This window comes from Girardinichthys multiradiatus, chromosome 13 (assembly GCF_021462225.1).
Source record: "Girardinichthys multiradiatus isolate DD_20200921_A chromosome 13, DD_fGirMul_XY1, whole genome shotgun sequence".
Lineage (NCBI taxonomy): Eukaryota > Metazoa > Chordata > Actinopteri > Cyprinodontiformes > Goodeidae > Girardinichthys > Girardinichthys multiradiatus.
The window spans coordinates 5,882,748-5,903,896 of NC_061806.1; the positions used below are offsets into that span (position 1 = coordinate 5,882,748).

A 21,149-nucleotide genomic window follows, 5' to 3' on the forward strand; every position below is an offset into this window, starting at 1 on the left:
GAGTGAATATTGTTGGCAATGTGATTTATTTTTTTAAATGGCCTAGAGAAGCACCTAGTTTTATGTCACAAGCAATTGATGTGTTTTTCATTGTTATTTTTACTGCTTTAATATGCTTGCGTGTCTGTGTTTGTTTTCTGTCACTACAAATTTTATGTATTTTCAATTTGTACTTTTACAGCACCTGTGACTCACAGATAAACAAGACGGCAGGTGGTATGTGATGTAATGCAGCATGCATATAAGTCCTGATTGTTACTCATATAAGTCCGGACTGTTGTGTGATTTGCCTCAGAATAACGCAAAATTAGAAAACACAATACAAATGAAAACTATATGCAATCAATGCTAGATGTTTAGAGATGTTTCAGTATGCCCTCTGAAAGTCACCATTTAGAACTGCAGTCTTTGGAGCATTTTTTAGACCATATGCTGGTTTTTATCATTATTTTTGGCTATAAGTGAAGATTTAATTGGGCTATACCTGTGTTATTTCTGTTATTGGTATGTAGAGTATGTCATTTTCAAGGTCCAAGCGCTCCTTTTTCCTGTATGGGATCTTTTTGTGTGGCTTACATGCCACTCTTACACTCAACAGAAGCAAACAAAGCATACACACTGCCAGATCACTGGTGCACAGCAGCAGCTACACTTTGAACAACAGGGAAGATGCAGAAAGAGATGGACAATACCTGCTGGGGATAAAAAGAATCAGAAGACTTTACTGTAACGTGGGCATCGGCTTCCATATTCAGGTCCTACCAAATGGAAAGATAACAGGAGTACACAATGAAAATAAATACAGTAAGTATTTTTGACATTCCATAATAAATGTAAAAGGTAATGTACAAAATGTATCGTATAGTCTATACTTTGACTGCATGTCAATGTATAGACTACTTTTTCTTTTGCATAATGTAAAGGCAAATGTGTATATATATATATATATATATATATATTTGCCTTCACATTATGCAAACTTTTACTTGCAGTAAATAATATGTATTTCCATAAATGTTACAACTATGTTTTCTCTTCACAAAATATGACAAATGGAAACTTGAGAAGTAGTGGAAAATATTTAGTTTATAATGTTTAAAGCAAAATGTCCTTTTTTGCAACATTATTGTTGCCCAGTGACTATAAGAAGAATGAAAATATGTGATTAGTAATATCACTAATTTAAAGTGATATCACAGGCGAAAATGTCTGTACCATTGTGCAGCGTTGAATGGGTTACACTGGTTGTAATGTTCTAGAACTCATAGACTATTAGCTATTTCTGAATGAAATAATATCAAGAACCATTTTTCCATTTTAATATAAATTGGATTTATTGCATTGTGGATCAATTAACTGGTTGCAGTTTCTGAATTTATTTAAAATAAAGTAATTTCTTAATATGTGTCTATAATTTCTAAATAATATTACCGCACATCTCTCACTCTTTTATCAACAGTTTAGGTTATTGTACATTGATGTGTTCTTATTCTTAATTGGATTTAGAAAGTAAAATCTTAGACTTAAAGGAGATGTAGCTCTAAAGAGTTCTGGTCATTCATGCTCCTTCCAAACTGATTTATATATAATAGAATTAACTAATAAAAACACAGATATGCATGCATACTCAGCATGAGGAACTGCTGTGAAGTTTATGACTTGATGCAATTAGCTGTTCATTGTCTTGGTATACCTCTTCAGGAGGAGGGATTGCTGTAAGGTCAGTTACCTCATGTAATCGGTCATGTTTCTTTAGACAATAAACATTTTACCCACTGGCTAAATAACTGAACTTGACTGCATTGTTTTATCCTCAGGACTGAATTGGAATTTATGTAACTGACTTCGACTCTGGCTGTATATAGACTGATATTGTTTTATAGAAATTAGATCTGTTGGTTTTGTTAACTGCCCTGAGACAACATTGGTTGGAATCGTCCCTACATAAATAAACTGATACTGATACCATTTTCAATATGAGTTTTTTTCATAAATTACAAACTATTTAAATAATCATTATGTTAGTAATTATGGTGTTTTTTTCAATTGCGAGTGATAATTCTGTTCTTCCTTTGCTGATGATTGATTAAATACTGGGTGGATTGTGACAAAACATATATTTTTGGAATGTATATTTTTTCAGTAGACATGCAAGTTGTGTGTGTAGAAGCCATGTGGTCGACAGCTGAGATCTTTCTGATTCAACTGCCTATAGTTTTAACTGTTTGGTGTTCATAGAAATTGTTTATATCAGCTTTTAGCCAAGATTCTAACATGTCTGTGGTTACCACATATGTTTATGTTTACCTAAGGGAGCTTACAGTAATGAAAGTGAAAACAAATAATTTCTCCCCCCAGTACTGGAGATTGAGTCTTAAGAGGTTTTAAGTTGGATGTTACCTTGTGGTCCAGGTGGTTGGAATTTGATTGGTTTGTGTTGTTATTAAACACATGGGCAGAACTGATTGTTTTGGATACAGTCAGAGTTGACAATCTCCTGATGAGAATATCCAGTGGACCAGCTATCCAGTGTGATGGATAGCTAACACATGTTCAATGAAAGAGTTGAGAGGAGCTTCTACAGCAAGGTAGGGTGTAAGAGTAAAGCTCCCTAGAAAATGGTTCAGAGGGGGTACATTCCAGCCGTGGCTCTGGGAAGGATTTGGAAAGATAATAATATAAAAAGGCAATGGGAATGTACAGGGGTTGGACAATGAAACTGAAACACCTGGTTTTAGACCACAATAATTTATTAGTATGGTGCAGGGCCTCCTTTTGCGTCAATTCGTCTTGGGAATGACATATACAAGTCCTGCACAGTGGTCAGAGGGATTTTAAGCCATTCTTCTTGCAGGATAATGGCCAGGTCACTACGTGATACTGGTGGAGGAAAACGTTTCCTGACTCGCTCCTCCAAAACACCCCAAAGTGGCTCAATAATATTTAGATCTGGTGACTGTGCAGGCCATGGGAGATGTTCAACTTCACTTTCATGTTCATCAAACCAATCTTTCACCAGTCTTGCTGTGTGTATTGGTGCATTGTCATCCTGATACACGGCACCACCTTCAGGATACAATGTTTGAACCATTGGATGCACATGGTCCTCAAGAATGGTTCGGTAGTCCTTGGCAGTGACGCGCCCATCTAGCACAAGTATTGGCCAAGGGAATGCCATGATATGGCAGCCCAAACCATCACTGATCCACCTCCATGCTTCACTCTGGGCATGCAACAGTCTGGGTGGAATGCTTCTTTGGGGCTTCTCCACACCGTAACTCTCCCGGATGTGGGGAAAACAGTAAAGGTGGACTCATCAGAGAACAATACATGTTTCACATTGTTCACAGCCCAAGATTTGCGCTCCTTGCACCATTGAAACCGACGTTTGGCATTGGCATGAGTAACCAAAGGTTTGGCTATAGCAGCCCGGCTGTGTATATTGACCCTGTGGAGCTCCCGACGGACAGTTATGGAGGAAACAGGAGAGTTGAGGTGCACATTTAATTCTGCCGTTTTCCATTTTCTTCTCTTTCCATTTTCACCCGAACATCCCTTTCAGACAGCTTCCTCTTGCATCCACAGTTAATCCTGTTGGATGTGGTTCGTCCTTCTTGGTGGTATGCTGACATTACCCTGGATACCGTGGCTCTTGATACATCACAAAGACTTGCTGTCTTGGTCACAGATGCACCAGCAAGAGGTGCACCAACAATTTGTCCTTTTTTTAACTCTGGTATGTCACCCATAATGTTGTGTCCATTTCAATATTTTGAGCAAAACTGTGCTCTTACCCTGCTAATTGAACCTTTACACTCTGCTCTTACTGGTGCATTGTGCAATCAATGAAGACTGGCTACCAGGCTGGTCTAATTTAGCCATGAAACCTCCCACACTAAAATGACAGGTGTTTCAGTTTCATTGTCCGACCCCTGTAGGTTGAAACTATCATAATATGATTTACGACACTGTTGATAAAAACAATGTAGCGAACTTCTCATTCCTCCTCTGTTTCTCTAATGCTGGGAGAAGATGATCTGATGGAAAGCACCTGGTGAGCATGGCAACAGAATAGTCCCAGCCCTGGAGGATACCATCAGGCCACACATACACACACACACACGCACACACACACACACACACACACACACACAGACACACACATACATACAGGAATATAAACAAGCAAAAACATACCCAGGTCATTAAACATCTAGTTCTTCTCCCACAATGATATTTGTTCTTGACACATTCCTGTTTATAAAATCCACAATGCTCTCCTGTATTTTCGTCATATTTAAGATGAGATAACTGTTCTAAGGGAACAGCACAAAGTAGTCCACCCGTACTCTGAAATTAGTCTCTTATCCACCTTTTATGCAACCAACATCTAGTTCGCTGAACAACATCGAGTTAGCTGAATATTTCTGAAGAGAGTCTAAAGTGTCCAGAGTGGTGAGTGCTCCCTGAGGTGCTCCTGTGCTGTCAGACACAACCCTTGAGTCTCATAAACTTTGGTCTGTTTGTCGAGTATTCCTTAATCCAAGTGATTGTTGAAAAATTTACCTGTGTCTTCCGGAGGTTTTTATATAATAAATACAGCTGAATTGTTTTAAATGCACAGGAGAACTCAAAGAACCTGATCTTAATTATTGCATTTAATTTTTCAGGGACAGTTGAGATAAACATGGTACACAGCACATCTCAACTCCAGTCCCTGGCTGAGCTTTTAAACATAAACATATACAGTATAACAATATTTAAGCAATACAATATATCTAAAAGATCTATATCTAATGTACCTGATACAATGGGAATACAACAGTGCATTCAAACAAACCCGAATCCGACTTGTTTCAGTTTTCATTTTTAGACAACTCTTAAAGATGTTAAAGATAAACATAGAATTATGTTTTCAAGCCTTTATTATCTGTTAATTATGATGATTTTCCACTGGCAACTAATAAAAACATAAGATTTTATATCATAAAATTACATCATACCAATAAAAAATTATTTTTAACACAGAAATGTGCACTTAATGAAAGGTATATTTAAAATCTGCTTAAAGGTTGTTGTTTTCAAAAGGTACTTAAATCTGACAAACAAGCCTCACCGGAACACATTCCGATTCACTGATTATGACTATATAGTAAAGCTGCTTGATATGGCACGTATTTCTGAAGAATTTATCAGTTGAGATTTTTTCTATTGTATTTTAAATAGTTAAATATGAGTTGTGAGTCTAGTGAAACTCCCAAGTATTTGTCACTACAAATTTTGTGGTTATGTATGTTAACTTTTAATAGTTGCTTGTTAATTTTCTTAACATAAGAAACAAGGGAGACTTGTTTTCAATGAGCTACTCTTGGACATTAATTATACATACAGACAGGGTGGTAGCAGCCTGCTCTGGTGTACTAGCAGCTGTTTACAGGACGTGATTGTATTTTCTGCATAAAGCTGACAGATTACAGGGCTGTTTGCTAGGCAGGGCGGATAGTGAACTCAAGCCCAGCCCATTCATCTTAACGAATGGCCTCACTGAGAGAGCAGGGTACACAAGATGGACATGTTGGCGCAGGTGCTCTGGAAAAAAACCCCGGAGAAAGGCATTTACACCCAGATCCTCCAGGGCTGCTGGGGTAATTCAGGGTAACCCCATCTGGATTACAGCTGATTTATTTGCCAATTTTGTGCACACAAATAAGGAATTTGACTGATGGGGTGCATGCCCAAGAAACAACCAGTAGTGGGTGTATAGTGTGGTGTGTGGCGTTTTCCTGCCTTGATTTTTAACAATGTTTGTGTTTCTTTTCATCTATTTTTATTATTTTATCTGTTTTAATTTAGTTTTTACTATTTAAATACATCAGTAACATGCATTAAATGCTCCGGATGGATGTTTTACCTATTTCTAGGCCTGTGGTTCCTGGTAAATCAGCTGGTGAACCTGCTGTGTGCCGGTGAAGTTACCGGTGTTGCTACTGAGGCCAGAATTCAGTACTCCACAGAAAGACCTCTGCAGCTAAATGTTGCCACTTTAGCTCAAGAGTCAGACCTCATATAACAAATACCAGATGTTGTTCTGAGAGATTTTTCCGGAGAGGGGAAGCATAAGTGCATGAAGAAAATAATGCAGGGAAGACAGGCTGGTCCCAGACTTATTTAATTTCCCTTTAGGATGCATAAAATATTTTTGAATTGAACTGACTTCAGCTGAGGAGACAAGGTGCTGATCGGACTCCACTTTTAATCTCTTATCTTGGCAAATGTTCAGTCCCTCAGGAATAAGTTTAATGAACCTCAGGACAGTATTCACTACGAAAGGATTTCCAAGACTCCGGCATCATTGCCCTCAGTGAAACGTGGCTCACTGAATAGGACTCAGACACAGATCTGTTCATTGACAGCTTCAGGGCTCCACTCTGATTGGACCAATAAGTGGAGGTAATGGAGGTAATGGGGTATGTCTGTATATAACCAGACACTACTGTTCTGCTGTGACTTTAAGATAGCATTTTTGTGCTCCACATGTTGAACTATTATCTGTGTCACTGCAACCTTTTAACTTCCCTATGAATTCCCACAACTCTTTAGTACAGTTGTGTACATTCATCCAACTCTGCCTCCAGCAACATATTTGATGTTATGCAGAAACTGCAGTCCATCTCACACGATGCACCAAACTTTGATTTTTGGTGATTTTAATCATGTTTCTCTTCAAAAACCATTAAGAAACTTTTCGGTATGTCTCCTGCATAGCAAGACAAGACAAGACACAAGATCTCTGTTATGGATCCGGGAAAGATGATTATATAGCTCTCGTACTGGGAAACTGAAGAAGCCAGGAGACCAAATCTCGTACCATTGGGCAAGGAAAGGGTACACCCTGGACAGGTTCAGTCTATCACAGGGAAACACAGAGACACATAGGACAAACCACCATGAATATGAGTGCCCCAGGTAGTGGGATAACTATTGGATTAACTAATAGGACCATAAGCAATGCTTTAAGTCTAACTTTCATTTAGAATCATCCAGCTTGTCCAGGTGAGTAAAGTATCACCTAAACATAGCATGAAATTATGTGATTTTATTCAGAAACTGCTGTAATGTTTGAATTGCAGCTGTGTTGTTTTTCGAGCAGTGCTAAAAAATGCTGAATGCCTAAAAGGAAAGATGAGAGAGATCCAGGTATCTTGAAGTATATGGGCTGTATTTGACTAATTTTAATCCTGTGCTTCTCAGTTTAGTATTATTTGAAGAAAATATCTCACACAACATCATAACAGTATATATTTTAAACAACAGCTGTTGCCTCTCCTCTGCCAGTGGTCTGTGGTGCATATCAAAATGAGCCCCCTTTGAGGACGGAGTTCCAGAACAAAACGATGCCTCTGTCATAATCTGAGGGAGTTTTCGGACCCACATGCAGAGAGTTCCAGGAGACAATGGAAAGTTTTAACAGATTTATTTTTGGAAGGAAAATAAAGCAAACTTCAGGAACGGCCTGAGGTATTCAAGAGAGCAAGCCACTGGAAGGGAAAAAGGGAGCACGCTGAGCGGAGGTAAAGGTGATGGTAGGATGGTGAGATGAATGAGGTGTTAAATTTTACTTGAGAGTCCAAAAGAAACAGAGACGGGGAGGGTGGTGTGAGGCAAGGTCTAGGTGGTGTTCCTTGTTCGCAAGCGAAGCTTGTGGAGGGCCGGCAGGTATTTATGCAGCGGGGCCAGAGGGGAACCCTTAAGGTTCCGGTTGCAGATTTGTGTAGTTGACAACAGATCCTTGGGTGGAACTTGAACAAATAACCTTGGAACAGGGAGCACAGAACAGGGTAAGCACAAAACTCTGAGCCTGGAAAAAACACAACAAGAAGTAGTCTATTTGGCTAGAGGTACTGCTAAGGTCAACACTCAGGCGTTGAATGTCCGGCAGCCAGCTTCTTTTAAGCTCCAGGAGTAAGTCTGATTAGACACACGTCTGAGAGGCAAAATTGAAATTGAAACACCTGTCATTTTAGTGTGGGAGATTTCAAGGCCAAATTTGGACCAGCCTGTTAGCCAGTCTTCATTGATTGCACATTGCACCAGTAAGAGCAGTGTGAAGGTTCAATTAGCAAGGTAAGAGCACAGTTTTGCTCAAAATATTGAAATGGACACAACATTATGGGTGACATACCAAAGTTCAAAAGAGGACAAATTGTTGGTGCACGTCTTGCTGGCGCATCTGTGACCAAGACAGCAAGTCTTTGTGATGTATCAAGAGCCACAGGATCCAGGGTAATGTCAGCATACCACCAAGAAGGACGAACCACATCCAACAGGATTAACTGTGGACGCAAGAGGAAGCTGTCTGAAAGGGATGTTCGGGTGCTAACCCGGATTGTATCCAAAAAACATAAAACCACGGCTGCCCAAATCGGCAGAATTAAATGTGCACCTCAACTCTCCTGTTTCCACCAGAACTGTCCGTCGGGATCTCCACAGGGTCAATATACACAGCCGGGCTGCTACAGCCAAACCTTTGGTCACTCATGCCAATGCCAAACGTCGGTTTCAATGATGCAAGGAGCGCAAATCTTGGGCTGTGGACAATGTGAAGACTGGAATTGTTCTCTGGTGAGTCCACCTTTACTGTTTTCCCCACATCCGGGAGAGTTACAGTGTGGAGAAGCCTCAAAGAAGCGTACCACCCTGACTGTTGCATGCCCAGAGTGAAGCATGGGGGTGAATCAGTGATGGTTTGGGCTGCCATATCATGGCATTCCCTTGGCCCAATACTTGTGCTAGATGGGTGCGTCACTGCCAAGGACTACTGAACCATTCTTGAGGACCATGTGCATCCAATGGTTCAAACATTGTATCCTGAAGGCGGTGCACCAATACACATAGCAAGACTGGTGAAAGATTGGTTTGATGAACATGAAAGTGAAGTTGAAGATCTCCCATGGCCTGCACAGTCACCATATCGAAATATTATTGGGCCACTTTGGGGTGTTTTGGAGGAGCGAGTCAGGAAACGTTTTCCTCCACCAGTATCACGTAGTGACCTGGCCACTATCCTGCAAGAAGAATGGCTTAAAATCCCTCTGACCACTGTGCAGGACTTGTATATGTCATTCCCAAGACGAATTGACGCTGTATTGGCCGCAAAAGGAGGCCCTACACCATACTAATAAATTATTGTGGTCTAAAACCAGGTGTTTCAGTTTCATTGTCCAACCCCTGTATATGCATCATCTTAAGGAATATAGGGTCACCATTTACGGTGCCTTGCGAAAGTACTCGGCCCCCTTGAACTGGTCAATCTCTTGCCACATTTCAGGCTTCAAACATAAAGATATAAAATTCCAATTTTTTGTGAAGAATTAACATCAAGTGGGACACAATCGTGAAGTGGAATGAAATTTATTGGATGTGTCAAACGTTTTTAACAAATAAAAAATTGAAAAGTGGGGCGTGCAATATTATTCGGCCCCCTTGCGTTAATACTTTAATAATAATAATAATAATACATGTTATTTATAGGTGCCATTCAAGGCATTCAAGGTCACCTTACATAACACAGACACATTTTAAATAAATAAATAAAATAAGTACAAAATGGGGTTAAGTAAAATAGTGAAAAAATTACAATCACAATGCATAGGCTAATTTAAACAGATACGTTTTGAGTTTAGTTTTGAAGTGTTGCAATGAGTGTGTGTTGCAGAGATCAGGTGGAAGTGAGTTCCAGAGCTAGGGAGCAAACCGGCTGAATGCTCAACTCCCAATAGTAACAAGACGGGCAGGGGAGAACAGTGAGATGGATCGAAGAGGAGGATCTGAGGGTACGGACAGGTACAATAATGTGAAGAAGGTTTGAAAGACATAAAGGAGCGCCACCCTTTGCTGCAATTGCAGCTGCAAGTCGCTTGGGGTATGTCTCTATCAGTTTTGCACATCGAGAGACTGAAATTCTTGCCCATTCTTCCTTGCAAAACAGCTCGAGCTCAGTGAGGTTGGATGGAGAGCGTTCGTGAACAGCAGTGTTCAGCTCTTTCCACAGATTCTCGATTGGATTCAGGTCTGGACTTTGACTTGGCCATTCCAACACCTGAATACGTTTATTTGTGAACCATTCCATTGTAGATTTGGCTTTATGTTTTAGATCATTGTCTTGTTGGAAGATAAATCTCCATCCCAGTCTCAGGTCTCTTGCAGACTTCAACAGGTTTTCTTCCAGAATGGTCCTGTATTTGGCCCCATACATCTTGGGGCCATCTTGGGAGCACCTTCTTCCACATGTTTGGTGTGTCTCCCAGGTGGCTTGTGGCAAACTTTAAACGAGACTTTTTATGGATATCTTTGAGAAATGGCTTTCTTCTTGCCACTCTTCCATAAAGGCCAGATTTGTGCAGTGTACGACTGATTGTTGTCCTATGGACAGACTCTCCCACCTCAGTTGTAGATCTCTGCAGTTCATCCAGAGTGATCATGGGCCTCTTGGCTGCATCTCTGATCAGTCTTCTCCTTGTTCGAGATGAAGGTTTAGAGGGACGGCCGGGTCTTGGTAGATTTGCAGTGGTCTGATACTCCTTCCATTTCACTATGATTGTTTGCACAGTGCTCCTTGGGATGTTTAAAGCTCGGGAAATCTTTTTGTATCCAATTCCGGCTTTAAATTTCTCCACAACAGTATCTCGGACCTGCCTGGTGTGTTCCTTGGTCTTCATGATGCTATCTGCGCTTTGAACAGAACCCTGAGACTATCACAGAGCAGGTGCATTTATACGGAGACTTGATTACACAGAGGTGGATTCTATTTATCATCATCAGTCATTTGGGACAACAATGGATCATTCAGAGATCCTCACTGAACTTCTGGAGTGAGTTTGCTGCACTGAAAGTAAAGAGGCTGAATAATATTGCACGCAGTTTTTTATTTGTTAAAAAAGTTTGACACATCCAATAAATTTCATTCCACTTCACGATTGTGTCCCACTTGTTGTTGATTCTTCACAAAATATTAGACTTTTATATCTTTATGTTTGAAGCCTGAAATGTGGCATGAGGTTAACCAGTTCTGCAATCAAATGAGGCTTTACCAAAATGTAACATTAATAAAACATTTTTAATTTAAAAAACTACTTTTAAAACCACCTTCCTGTATATTGCACTACATCACAGCTAATTATCAGAAAATATAAAGGAAAAACAAAATAACTTTGCATAGTGCTGTTTGTGCAGATGAGAAACACCGGTAAAACTTTTGTTATACATTTATACAGCCAGCTATATTTAAAAATACTCAATACAAATTCGAAACATTAATTTGCTGCACATTCTTATTCAAATTTGCGAGACACAAGTTACCCAAACCTCTTATTCAAACACCAAATGAGAATTTAGGTTAAAAATAAGCTAATTTTAAGCTAAAGAAAACTTGAAAATTGAATGAAAGTGTTGTTGCCATTTTCTGTCATTCACAGTTTAGTATTTTGTTTGACTGGAGCACATTGACAACAAAGCAGGAGTGTTATAAGACATGTTGGAAATGTTTGTATTTGGAATGTGGTTTTTTGGCAGGGCAATGAAATCTGGTTAATACATATCCTATGATTCACAGCACATATTTAAGCACAACACTATCAAAAAAGATAATCCATTTACAGAAGAAGTAGAGGGGTTTTGTGTAGGTTCCAGAACTGTTGCTTTCTGTCTAGTAACATGCTGATTTACACCAAGGACAAGTGCATCCTCTAAGTGAAATACTAAAATTTAATGCATACCCATGTCTTCCAGTATTACAGGTTTCAACACTAAACGACTTTAATATGTTATCTGTTGCTGACACAATTAGGGTTAGGGTCAATTTAAATCAATTTTTAAGTACTTCAGTAATTATGCTTATTAGATTAAACACGCCTTTGGTGTGCTTAGATGTGAAGGAGAAATAATTCTGTTTGGCCTACATGTCCTTAGAATTATTTGTGTTCACTTTTGGTTTGTCTGTAATTTTTAAGTGTTTAAATGTGTTGTTTTACACTAGGCCTTATAGAAATTTCTCCTGTGGAAAGAGGAGTCGTGACCTTGTATGGCGTGAGAAGTGGTCTGTTCATCGCCATGAGCAACAAGGGGAAACTCTATGGTTCGGTAAGATCTGGTTTTTAGCTGTTTGTATTTCTGCAGATGTTGTCATTTTGGTGTATTCTGTGTTAAATCACTCCTATGTTTGATAAAATATTGATCAACAATATGACAGAGTTTGTAATCAAGATTCTACTCTTTCTTCATTTCAAAACAGATGTTTTTGATATAAAATTTTTTTTTGGCTTTGTATGTTTAATTTTTTTAAACCAGTAACATCTCACTGAACAGTAAAGTATGCAATTTAGCACGTGCATGTTAGGGCTTTTTTCGGATTGTTTTATTTCTTGGTAAACATTTGGACTCATCATCAGATGGCAGCAGCACATTACTACATGGCCCTGGTAAAAATATAGATGAATTCTATTAATAATTTATATAATTTATTTATTATTAATTATATTGTTAATTATAGATCATTTCATTTATTGATTTATATGGCGCTTTAAAACAACCAACTATGGTGACCAAAGCACTTAACAATAAGATCACATAAAATACAGTGAAAATCACAAAATATAAAAAAACAAACAACCATAAAAGCAGACAACAGGAAACATAAGATTCATAGGTACAATGCCACCATGCTACTTTATAGTTATAGACTGCTTGAAAAATAAGTATATATTTGCATACATTTAAAGATACGTAGGTCAGTGGTGGAGTGAACGTTTTAAAGGAAGTTGCTTCCAAAGTTAGGGTGCTGCTACTGAAAATGCCCGGTCACCCCAATGCTTAAACCTGGTCCATATGGATACAATTAAAGATACCTGGGTCGGTGGTGCAGCGAAAGTTTTAAAGGAAGTTGCTTCTAAAGTCAGGGTGCTGCTACTGAAAATGCCCCGTCACCCCAATGCTTAAACCTGGTCCATAGAACATCTAATAAAAGTTGATTTAAAGAACCTTAAGGATCTGCCACATACAGAAAGATGTAAAAGTTCAGATAAATAAGATGGTGCCAGGCTGTTAAGAGCTTTAGAAACAGACAATGAAGTTTGAAACCAATTCTAAAATGGACAGGAAGCCAATGTAAAGAGGATAGGCCGGTGGTGTTGTGCTCACTTCTAGAGGTGTTGGTTAAAAGATGGGCAGCCGGGTTCTGGACAAGTTAAAGATGTCAATTTGTTTATTGAATTTGAGCTCCCGATCAAATATTATTTATTCTAACTGTTATTTAATTTAAGCTCTGACACCTATGGTGGTATTGTCACCAAATAAAATACATTTGGTCTTTTGTTCATTTAGGAATAGAAAGCTTTTACTGCCTGGCTAACACGGCAGGATTTTTATGCTGATTTTCAACCAGATTTTTGACCCAATCTTCCCCATCCCACATGCCCCGATCATCCTGTTGGTTATTAAGATAATCTTATGAGATAGTCCTGCAGCGTGTGGTGTGTTAGGAGTGATCAAGTCTGCTCGGAAGGACGTCGAAATCAGATCGTGTGGGGTGTGTTGTGCTTGCCATGTGGCTGTACACAAAACCTGTTATACCTATTTTTATTGTGATGTGTGGGGTCTCTCCGTTTTAGAAAATCAACTGAGAATTTTAAATCTTGTCGTGTGAACCAGGCATAAGCCACTGTTTGACAGTCATTATGCAGTCCAGGAGAGAGAGAAGAACATTACTGCAACCTGGCTCAGAAGTCAAGTAAATTTGTAGGTCATCTGCATAAGTGGAAGGACACTTGGTGCGTAGTTAGAATTTCCATGAGTGATAGCATATAAAGTGAAAAGAAAAAGAAAAAAGAAAAGGCGACCAAGAATAGAGCCTTGTGGTACCCCACACAGTAGAGGAGCACTGAAGCACAATAAATTATTGATTATGACAGAGAAGGTTCTATCTGTCAGATAAGAAGTATACCACTTCAGTGCAGTGCTATGGAAACCAACAAAGTGGTTCCAACGAGACAGAATGACAGAATGGTTCACCATATCAAAGGCTGCTTTAAGGTCCAACAGAACCAGAACAACAGGCCACTTACTGTCAACAGATATAGATATGCCATTATGTATCTTGAACAGAGTGGTCTCACTGCTACATTGTGATATAATGCTGAGATTTTTCATAAATGCCATTTGACTTTGGACACGTATACAGGTCAGCAGACATTTGAGTCTGGTAAAATTATTTTTACCTATTAGTTCTTGGTTTCCAGTTGTTGCTCTGCTAAATGGTTAACTAACAATTAATAACACTACTCGTACTCGTACTCGTCGTCTTGCGCTTTATCCGGGACCGGGTCGCGGGGGCAGCAGACTCAGCAGAGACGCCCAGACATCCCTCTCCCCAGACACCTCCTCCAGCTCCTCCGGGGAGAGCCCAAGGCGTTCCCAGGCCAGCCGAGAGACATACTCCCTCCAGCGTGTCCTCGGCCGTCCCCTGGGCCTCCTCCCGATGGGACGTGCCTGAAACACCTCCCAAGGAAGGCGTCCAGGAGGCATCCAGTATAGATGCCCGAGCCACCTGAACTGGCTCCTCTCGATGTGGAGGAGTAGCGGCTCTACTCCGAGCCCCTCCCGAATGGCCGAGCTCCTCACCCTATCTCTAAGGGAGTGCCCGGCCACCCTACGGAGGAAGCTCATTTCCGCCGCTTGTATCTGAGATCTCGTTCTTTCGGTCATGACCCAAAGTTCATGGCCATAGGTGAGGGTAGGAATGTAGACCGACTGGTAAATCGGGAGCTTCGCTTTTCGGCTCAGCTCTCTCTTCACCACAACGGACCGGCACAGCGCCCCCATTACTGTGGCAGCCGCACCGATCCGTCTGTCGATCTCCCGCTCCATTCTTCCCTCACTCGTGAACAAGACCCCGAGATACTTAAACTTCTCCACTTGAGGCAGGAACTCCCCTCCAACCTCAAGAGGACAAGCCACCCTTTTCCGGTCGAGAACCATGGTCTCTGACTTGGAGGAGCTGATCTTCATCCCAGCCGCTTCACACTCGGCTGCGAACCGCCCCAGTGCATGCTGTAGGTCTTGGCTAGAGGGGCCAGCATGACCACGTCATCTGCAAAAAGAAGAGACGAAATCCTCTGGTCCCCAAACCAGACCCCCTCCGGCCTTTGGCTGCGCCTAGAAATCCTGTCCATAAAAGTTATGAACAGGACCGGTGACAAATGGCAGCCCTGCCGGAGTCCACCATACACCGGGAACAGGTCCGACTTAGTGCCAGCAATGCGAACCAAACTCCTGCTCCGCTTGTACAGAGATCGGATGGCCCCTAGTAAAGGGCCCCCGATTCCATACTCCTGGAGCACCCCCCACAGGGCATCACGAGGGACACAGTCGAATGCTTTCTCCAGGTCCACAAAACACATGTGGACCGGTTGGGCAAACTCCCATGAACACTCGAGTACCCTGTAGAGGGTATAGAGCTGGTCCAGTGTTCCAAGGCCGGGACGAAAACCACACTGCTCCTCCTGAAGCCGTCTTTAGACAATTGAACAGTCTTTAGACAATTATTCATATTTGCCAATAACAAGACTCATGACAAAAGCAGAGAAAAGACTGACTGCTGTATCAGAACTGGTATCTGTATCTGTAGTTACAATGTGAGTAATAAATTCTCTAGCCTGATTGTACTGTCATATTTGTACAAGAACAATGTGCGTTTGTTCTGCACTTTGTGATGTCCAAACAGTGTGTAAATTACTGTCACCACACTGAATTGTTTGGATTCTTCTGAACTGTGTCCAGATTAGTAAGAAATTGCACTGAAAGCTCTTTCATGAAATCCATGCTTTCATGGATTCAACCAGTGTCTGTTTATTCTTCTTCTGGTACAGTAAACAGGGGTTGGACAATGAAACTGAAACACCTGGTTTTAGACCACAATAATTTCTTATTGTGGTGTAGGGTCTCCTTTTGCGGCCAATACAACATCAATTTGTCTTGGGAATGACATATACAAGTCCTGTCAGAGGGATTTTAAGCCATTCTTCTTGCAGGATAGTGGCCAGGTCACTACGTGATACTGGTGGAGGAAAACGTTTCCTGACTCGCTCCTCCAAAACACCCCAAAGTGGCTCAATAATATTTAGATCTGGTGACTGTGCAGGCCATGAGAGATGTTCAACTTCACTTTCATGTTCATCAAACCAATCTTTCACCAGTCTTGCTGTGTGTATTGGTGCATTGTCATCCTGATACACGGCACCACCTTCAGGATACAATGCTTGAACCATTGGATGCACATGGTCCTCAAGAATGGTTCGGTAGTCCTTGCCATCTAGCATAAGTATTGGGCCAAGGGAATGCCATGATATGGCAACCCAAACCATCACTGATCCACCCCCATGCTTAACTCTGGGCATGCAACAGTCTGGGTGGTACGCTTCTTTGGGGCTTCTCCACACCGTAACTCTCCCGGATGTGGGGAAAACAGTACAGGTGGACTCGTCAGAGAACAATACATGTTTCACATTGTCCACAGCCAAAGATTTGCGCTCCTTGCACCATTGAAACCGACGTTTGGCATTGGCATGAGCGACCAAAGGTTTGGCTATAGCAGCCCGGCAGTGTATATTGACCCTGTGGAGCTCCCAACGGACAGTTATGGTGGAAACAGGAGAATTGAGGTGCACATTTAATTCTGCCGTGATTTGGGCAGCCGTGGTTTTATGTTTTTTGGATACAATCCGGGTTAGCACCCGAGCATCCCTTTCAGACAGCTTCCTCTTGCGTCCACAGTTAATCCTGTTGGATGTGGTTCGTCCTTCTTGGTGGTATGCTGACATTACCCTGGCTCTTGATACATCACAAAGACTTGCTGTCTTGGTCACAGATGCGCCAGAAAGACGTGCACCAACAATTTGTCCTCTTTTGAACTCTGGTATGTCACCCATAATGTTGTGTGCATTTCAATATTTTAAGAAAAACTGTGCTCTTACCCTGCTAATTGAACCTTTACACTCTGCTCTTACTGGTGCAATGTGCAATCAATGAAGACTGGCTACCAGGCTGGTCCAATTTAGCCATGAAACCTCCCACACTAAAATGACAGGTGTTTCAGTTTCATTGTCCAACCCTTGTATGTTGCACCAGAATCAACTTATTAAGATTAACGTACAGCAAATTGTAATTTCATTCAGTTACTTTTTACCCAGAAGCATTTTAAAGCTAGCAAATGAAAATATAAAATATACATAAGACCAACTGAAAAAGCTCGACTTACCTACTCTGTCCAAAATATTTATAAAACAAAGATTGTCAGACAGCAAATCTTTGTTCCCACACTGCTCCCGATTCATTATTCTTGTGAAGCTGCCTAAACTACAGAAACAAAATTTAAATTTTAAAAACAACCATAACTGCTCCACAAAGTGAGCAGAAGTCATAGTTAGGTTGCCATTCATGGTGGATAATTTGTTGATGAGAAATCGACAAACATTTACAGAAGATGTCCAGCCTGTAAGACTGATGGCAACACAACCATCATGACAGGGTAGTCGTATTTTTTGTTTTTTTGTTTTTAAAGAAAAAAAGTAGAAGATAAGCTAAAACATGTGTGAAAGTTTAAAACTTTTCTGTCCTGTTATTTTCTTAGGGAAGCTACAGAGATGAATGCAAGTTCAAGGAGAACCTCCTGGCCAACAACTACAATGTCTACGAATCAGCTGCCCATCCTGGAATGTACATTGCTCTCAGCAAGATTGGGAAAACCAAAAGAGGCAACCGTGTGACACCCACAATGACTATGACACACTTCCTTCCCCGGACATAATTATAAAAAAAAAAATGTCAACAGCACAGAGATTCCAAAACAACTGTGAGATTAGAGCTGGGGATTCTCTATAATCCAAAATATGCAAGGACATACTAATATTGTGCACTGTGAATAATTAAAGATATTTAATGATGATGGATTGGTTCACATTCCCAAACTAATGAGCTTTTGATCTGATACCAGGTATCAGATAACTTCAGTACTGTTAAAAAAAAAAAGTAGCTAGAAGAACCATATCACCCACTTTGTTTAATTTGTCTTTGGTCCACCAGAATAAGACTAAGCTCTCCACATCCTTCAGGACTAATTCAAATAGTTTCTGGGCCACGGCAAATTTGACAAGGATCCTTTCAGTGTGAACCCAGTCATGGCACTACTATAGTTTTAGAACACCCTTCTTGTTGATTCTGTGCTCTCCACACATCAGCAGCACATTATTTTGCGACAGGCTTGCAAAGTAGCTGAAGAGAAATGTGGAAAAAAGTGTCAAATCTTTGCTCCAGTGAAGTTGGTTTCAAAGACAGTTCTGTGAGACTACAGAACTTCTGGTTCTGTGTCCAGGGAGTCAAAAGTGTGGCCATTTGGAATGGAAGCAGTTTCACAATAAAGGTCAAAAAATTTGAACAAACATTCTGTCTACCTTGCACAATGATTTGCAAGCTATTACTTCTTGTAGTAACTGTCATTGGCGGAAGACAGGCGGGATCTCCTCCAGCAGTCTGTGCTCCATTGGACCTGAATTACTGTGCTGGGCCAGGGTTTTTCCTTGTGTTCTTTATTTAATACAGTCTGCTTCTTTCCCCCAATCAGCTGTAGATGCTCGAGAACACATCTTGCTTTTTTTACTGCTTGTTCAGCTACCCCAATAGATGACAGCAAAAGAGATTTTACTCTCCAGAAAACACCTAAAGAAGATCTGAAATTTCTTGTTGCAAACTCTAAAGAACCTAAACTTCTTCAAGAAACACAGTCTGCTCTGTACCTTCCTGTGTATGGTTTCACTTTTGTCTCTATTTCAGCCTGTTATCCAGAGAAACAACCAATTTACATTCCTCCATCATCTCCACTTCTCCCATGATGGAAATATACCATTTCATTCATAATTTAAAGCTGATCATGATAATGTCTAAAGCATCACAATTTTTTAAATAAAATCAGGATCAAAAATATTTATAAAATAGTTTGATCTAAATCCCAATTTAATAATTATCTGTAGGCTTATAGTTAGAATTCATACAGTTGAGGTGATTTGCAAGAGAGTTCTAGCCTCTACTGGCTTTTTTAAGGTATTGCTGTCCATGTCGGAGGTCGCAGTGTTATTTCACATTTTTCTTTGACCTCCACAAATCTGTGGGCAGCAACATTTCTGACAGTGGAGTCTTGGAGATTAGCACAAGGCCTTTACATTCTTCACAAAAACATCTTTCTGCTCTTTTCCAAGGCTGTGAGCAGAACACATCAGTTGGCCAGAACCTTTTACATGAATGGTGCCCAGCAACTATTGTGTGCTTGGTCAGAATTTTTTAAGTGTGTATGTTTTCTACATGGCTGTATGCTGCAGTGGGAGAGCTCTGTGAGAGTGTCCCAGGAGTTCCACATTTGAGTTTCTCCTGAAGTATGACATTTTCTGGCCAGAAGGAAATTTGTTAATATTTTTTGAAATCTCAAGTAAAAAAAAAACAACTTTGTCCTTTCAAAATATGTACAGTCCTTCATTGTCAATCTGACATGTTTATACAATTAAACCATTAAAGTACCATTAAAGCTCAAAAGTGTTGCCTGTCCCCTTCACTGATTACGAGTGTCACCAAACTTGCTCTGGATTGATAACAAAAGAGCAGAAACTGCAATTTGATACATTTGCTAATTTATTTCACCAGGAAACAGATCATTGGGGGCTGTGAAAATGTGAATAAAAGTAATTCAATTGAATTCAATTCAGTTCTATTTATATAGCGCCAATTCACAACACATGTTGTCACAAGGCACTTCACAACAGTCTGGTACATACATTCCAATTAGTCCTAACCATTGAACAGTGTAGTCAGATTCTGTTATTTGTTCAAATTGGATAAAATGTTTTTCTGTCTAAGGAAACCCAGCAGATTGCATCCAGTCAGTGACTTGCAGCATTCCCTCATACTGAGCATGCATGTAGCGACAGTGGAGAGGAAAAACTCCCTTTTAACAGGAAGAAACCTCCAGCAGAACCAGGCCCATTGTGAGCAGCCATCTGCCACGACCGACTGGGGGTTTGGGAGAACAGAGCAGAAACACAAAGAGAACAAAGAAGCACTGATCCAGGAGTATGTTCTATGGGAAGGAAAAGTAAATGTAAATGGATGTACAGGGGTTGGACAATGAAACTGAAACACCTGGTTTTAGACCACAATAATTTATTAGTGTGGTGTAGGGCCTCCTTTTGCGGCCAATACAGCGTCAATTCGTCTTGGGAATGACATATACAAGTCCTGCACAGTGGTCAGAGGGATTTTAATCCATTCTTCTTGTAGGATAGTGGCCAGGTCACTACGTGATACTGGTGGAGGAAAACATTTCCTGACTCGCTCCTCCAAAACACCCCAAAGTGGCTCAATAATATTTAGATCTGGTGACTGTGCAGGCCATGGGAGATGTTCAACTTCACTTTCATGTTCATCAAACCAATCTTTCACCAGTTTTGCTGTGTGTATTGGTGCATTGTCATCCTGATACACAGCACCACCTTCAGGATACAATGTTTGAACCATTGGATGCACATGGTCCTCAAGAATGGTTCGGTAGTCCTTGGCAGTGACACGCCCATCTAGCACAAGTATTGGCCAAGGGAATGCCATGATATGGCAGCCCAAACCATCACTGTTCCACCCCCATGCTTCACTCTGGGCATGCGACAGTCTGGGTGGTACGCTTCTTTGGGGCTTCTCCACACCGTAACTCTCCCAGATGTGGGGAAAACAGTAAAGGTTGACTCATCAGAGAACAATACATGTTTCACATTGTCCACAGCCAAAGATTTGCGCTCCTTGCACCATTGAAACCGACGTTTGGCATTGGCATGAGCGACCAAAGGTTTGGCTATAGCAGCCCGGCAGTGTATATTGACCCTGTGGAGCTTCCGATGGACAGTTCTGGTGGAAACATGAGAGTTGAGGTGCACATTTAATTCTGCCGTGATTTGGGCAGCCGTGGTTTTATGTTTTTTGGATACAATCACGGTTAGCACCCGAACATCCCTTTCAGACAGCTTCCTCTTGCGTCTACAGTTAATCCTGTTGGATGTGGTTCG

At 40.8% G+C, this 21,149-nt stretch overlaps 1 protein-coding gene across 1 annotated transcript; it reads left to right on the forward strand.

Moving 5' to 3' along the window:
- Positions 1–275: 275 nt before the first annotated feature.
- Positions 276–18,146, forward strand: LOC124879774 (fibroblast growth factor 4-like). The gene is made up of 3 exons (XM_047384498.1): positions 276–804; positions 12,035–12,138; positions 17,681–18,146. Exons 1-3 carry the CDS (start codon positions 516–518, stop codon positions 17,855–17,857), a joined length of 570 nt encoding a protein of 189 aa, XP_047240454.1. The 5' UTR covers positions 276–515; the 3' UTR covers positions 17,858–18,146.
- Positions 18,147–21,149: the final 3,003 nt, after the last annotated feature.

Bases quoted from the DNA above. Each gene is read 5' to 3' on its own strand.
- LOC124879774 (XM_047384498.1), top strand. From the start codon at position 516: ATGTCATTTTCAAGGTCCAAGCGCTCCTTTTTCCTGTATGGGATCTTT. The intron at 805-12,034 runs GTAAGTATTTTT...GTTTTACACTAG, and splicing joins ACACAATGAAAATAAATACA to GCCTTATAGAAATTTCTCCT. The intron at 12,139-17,680 runs GTAAGATCTGGT...TTATTTTCTTAG, and splicing joins AGGGGAAACTCTATGGTTCG to GGAAGCTACAGAGATGAATG.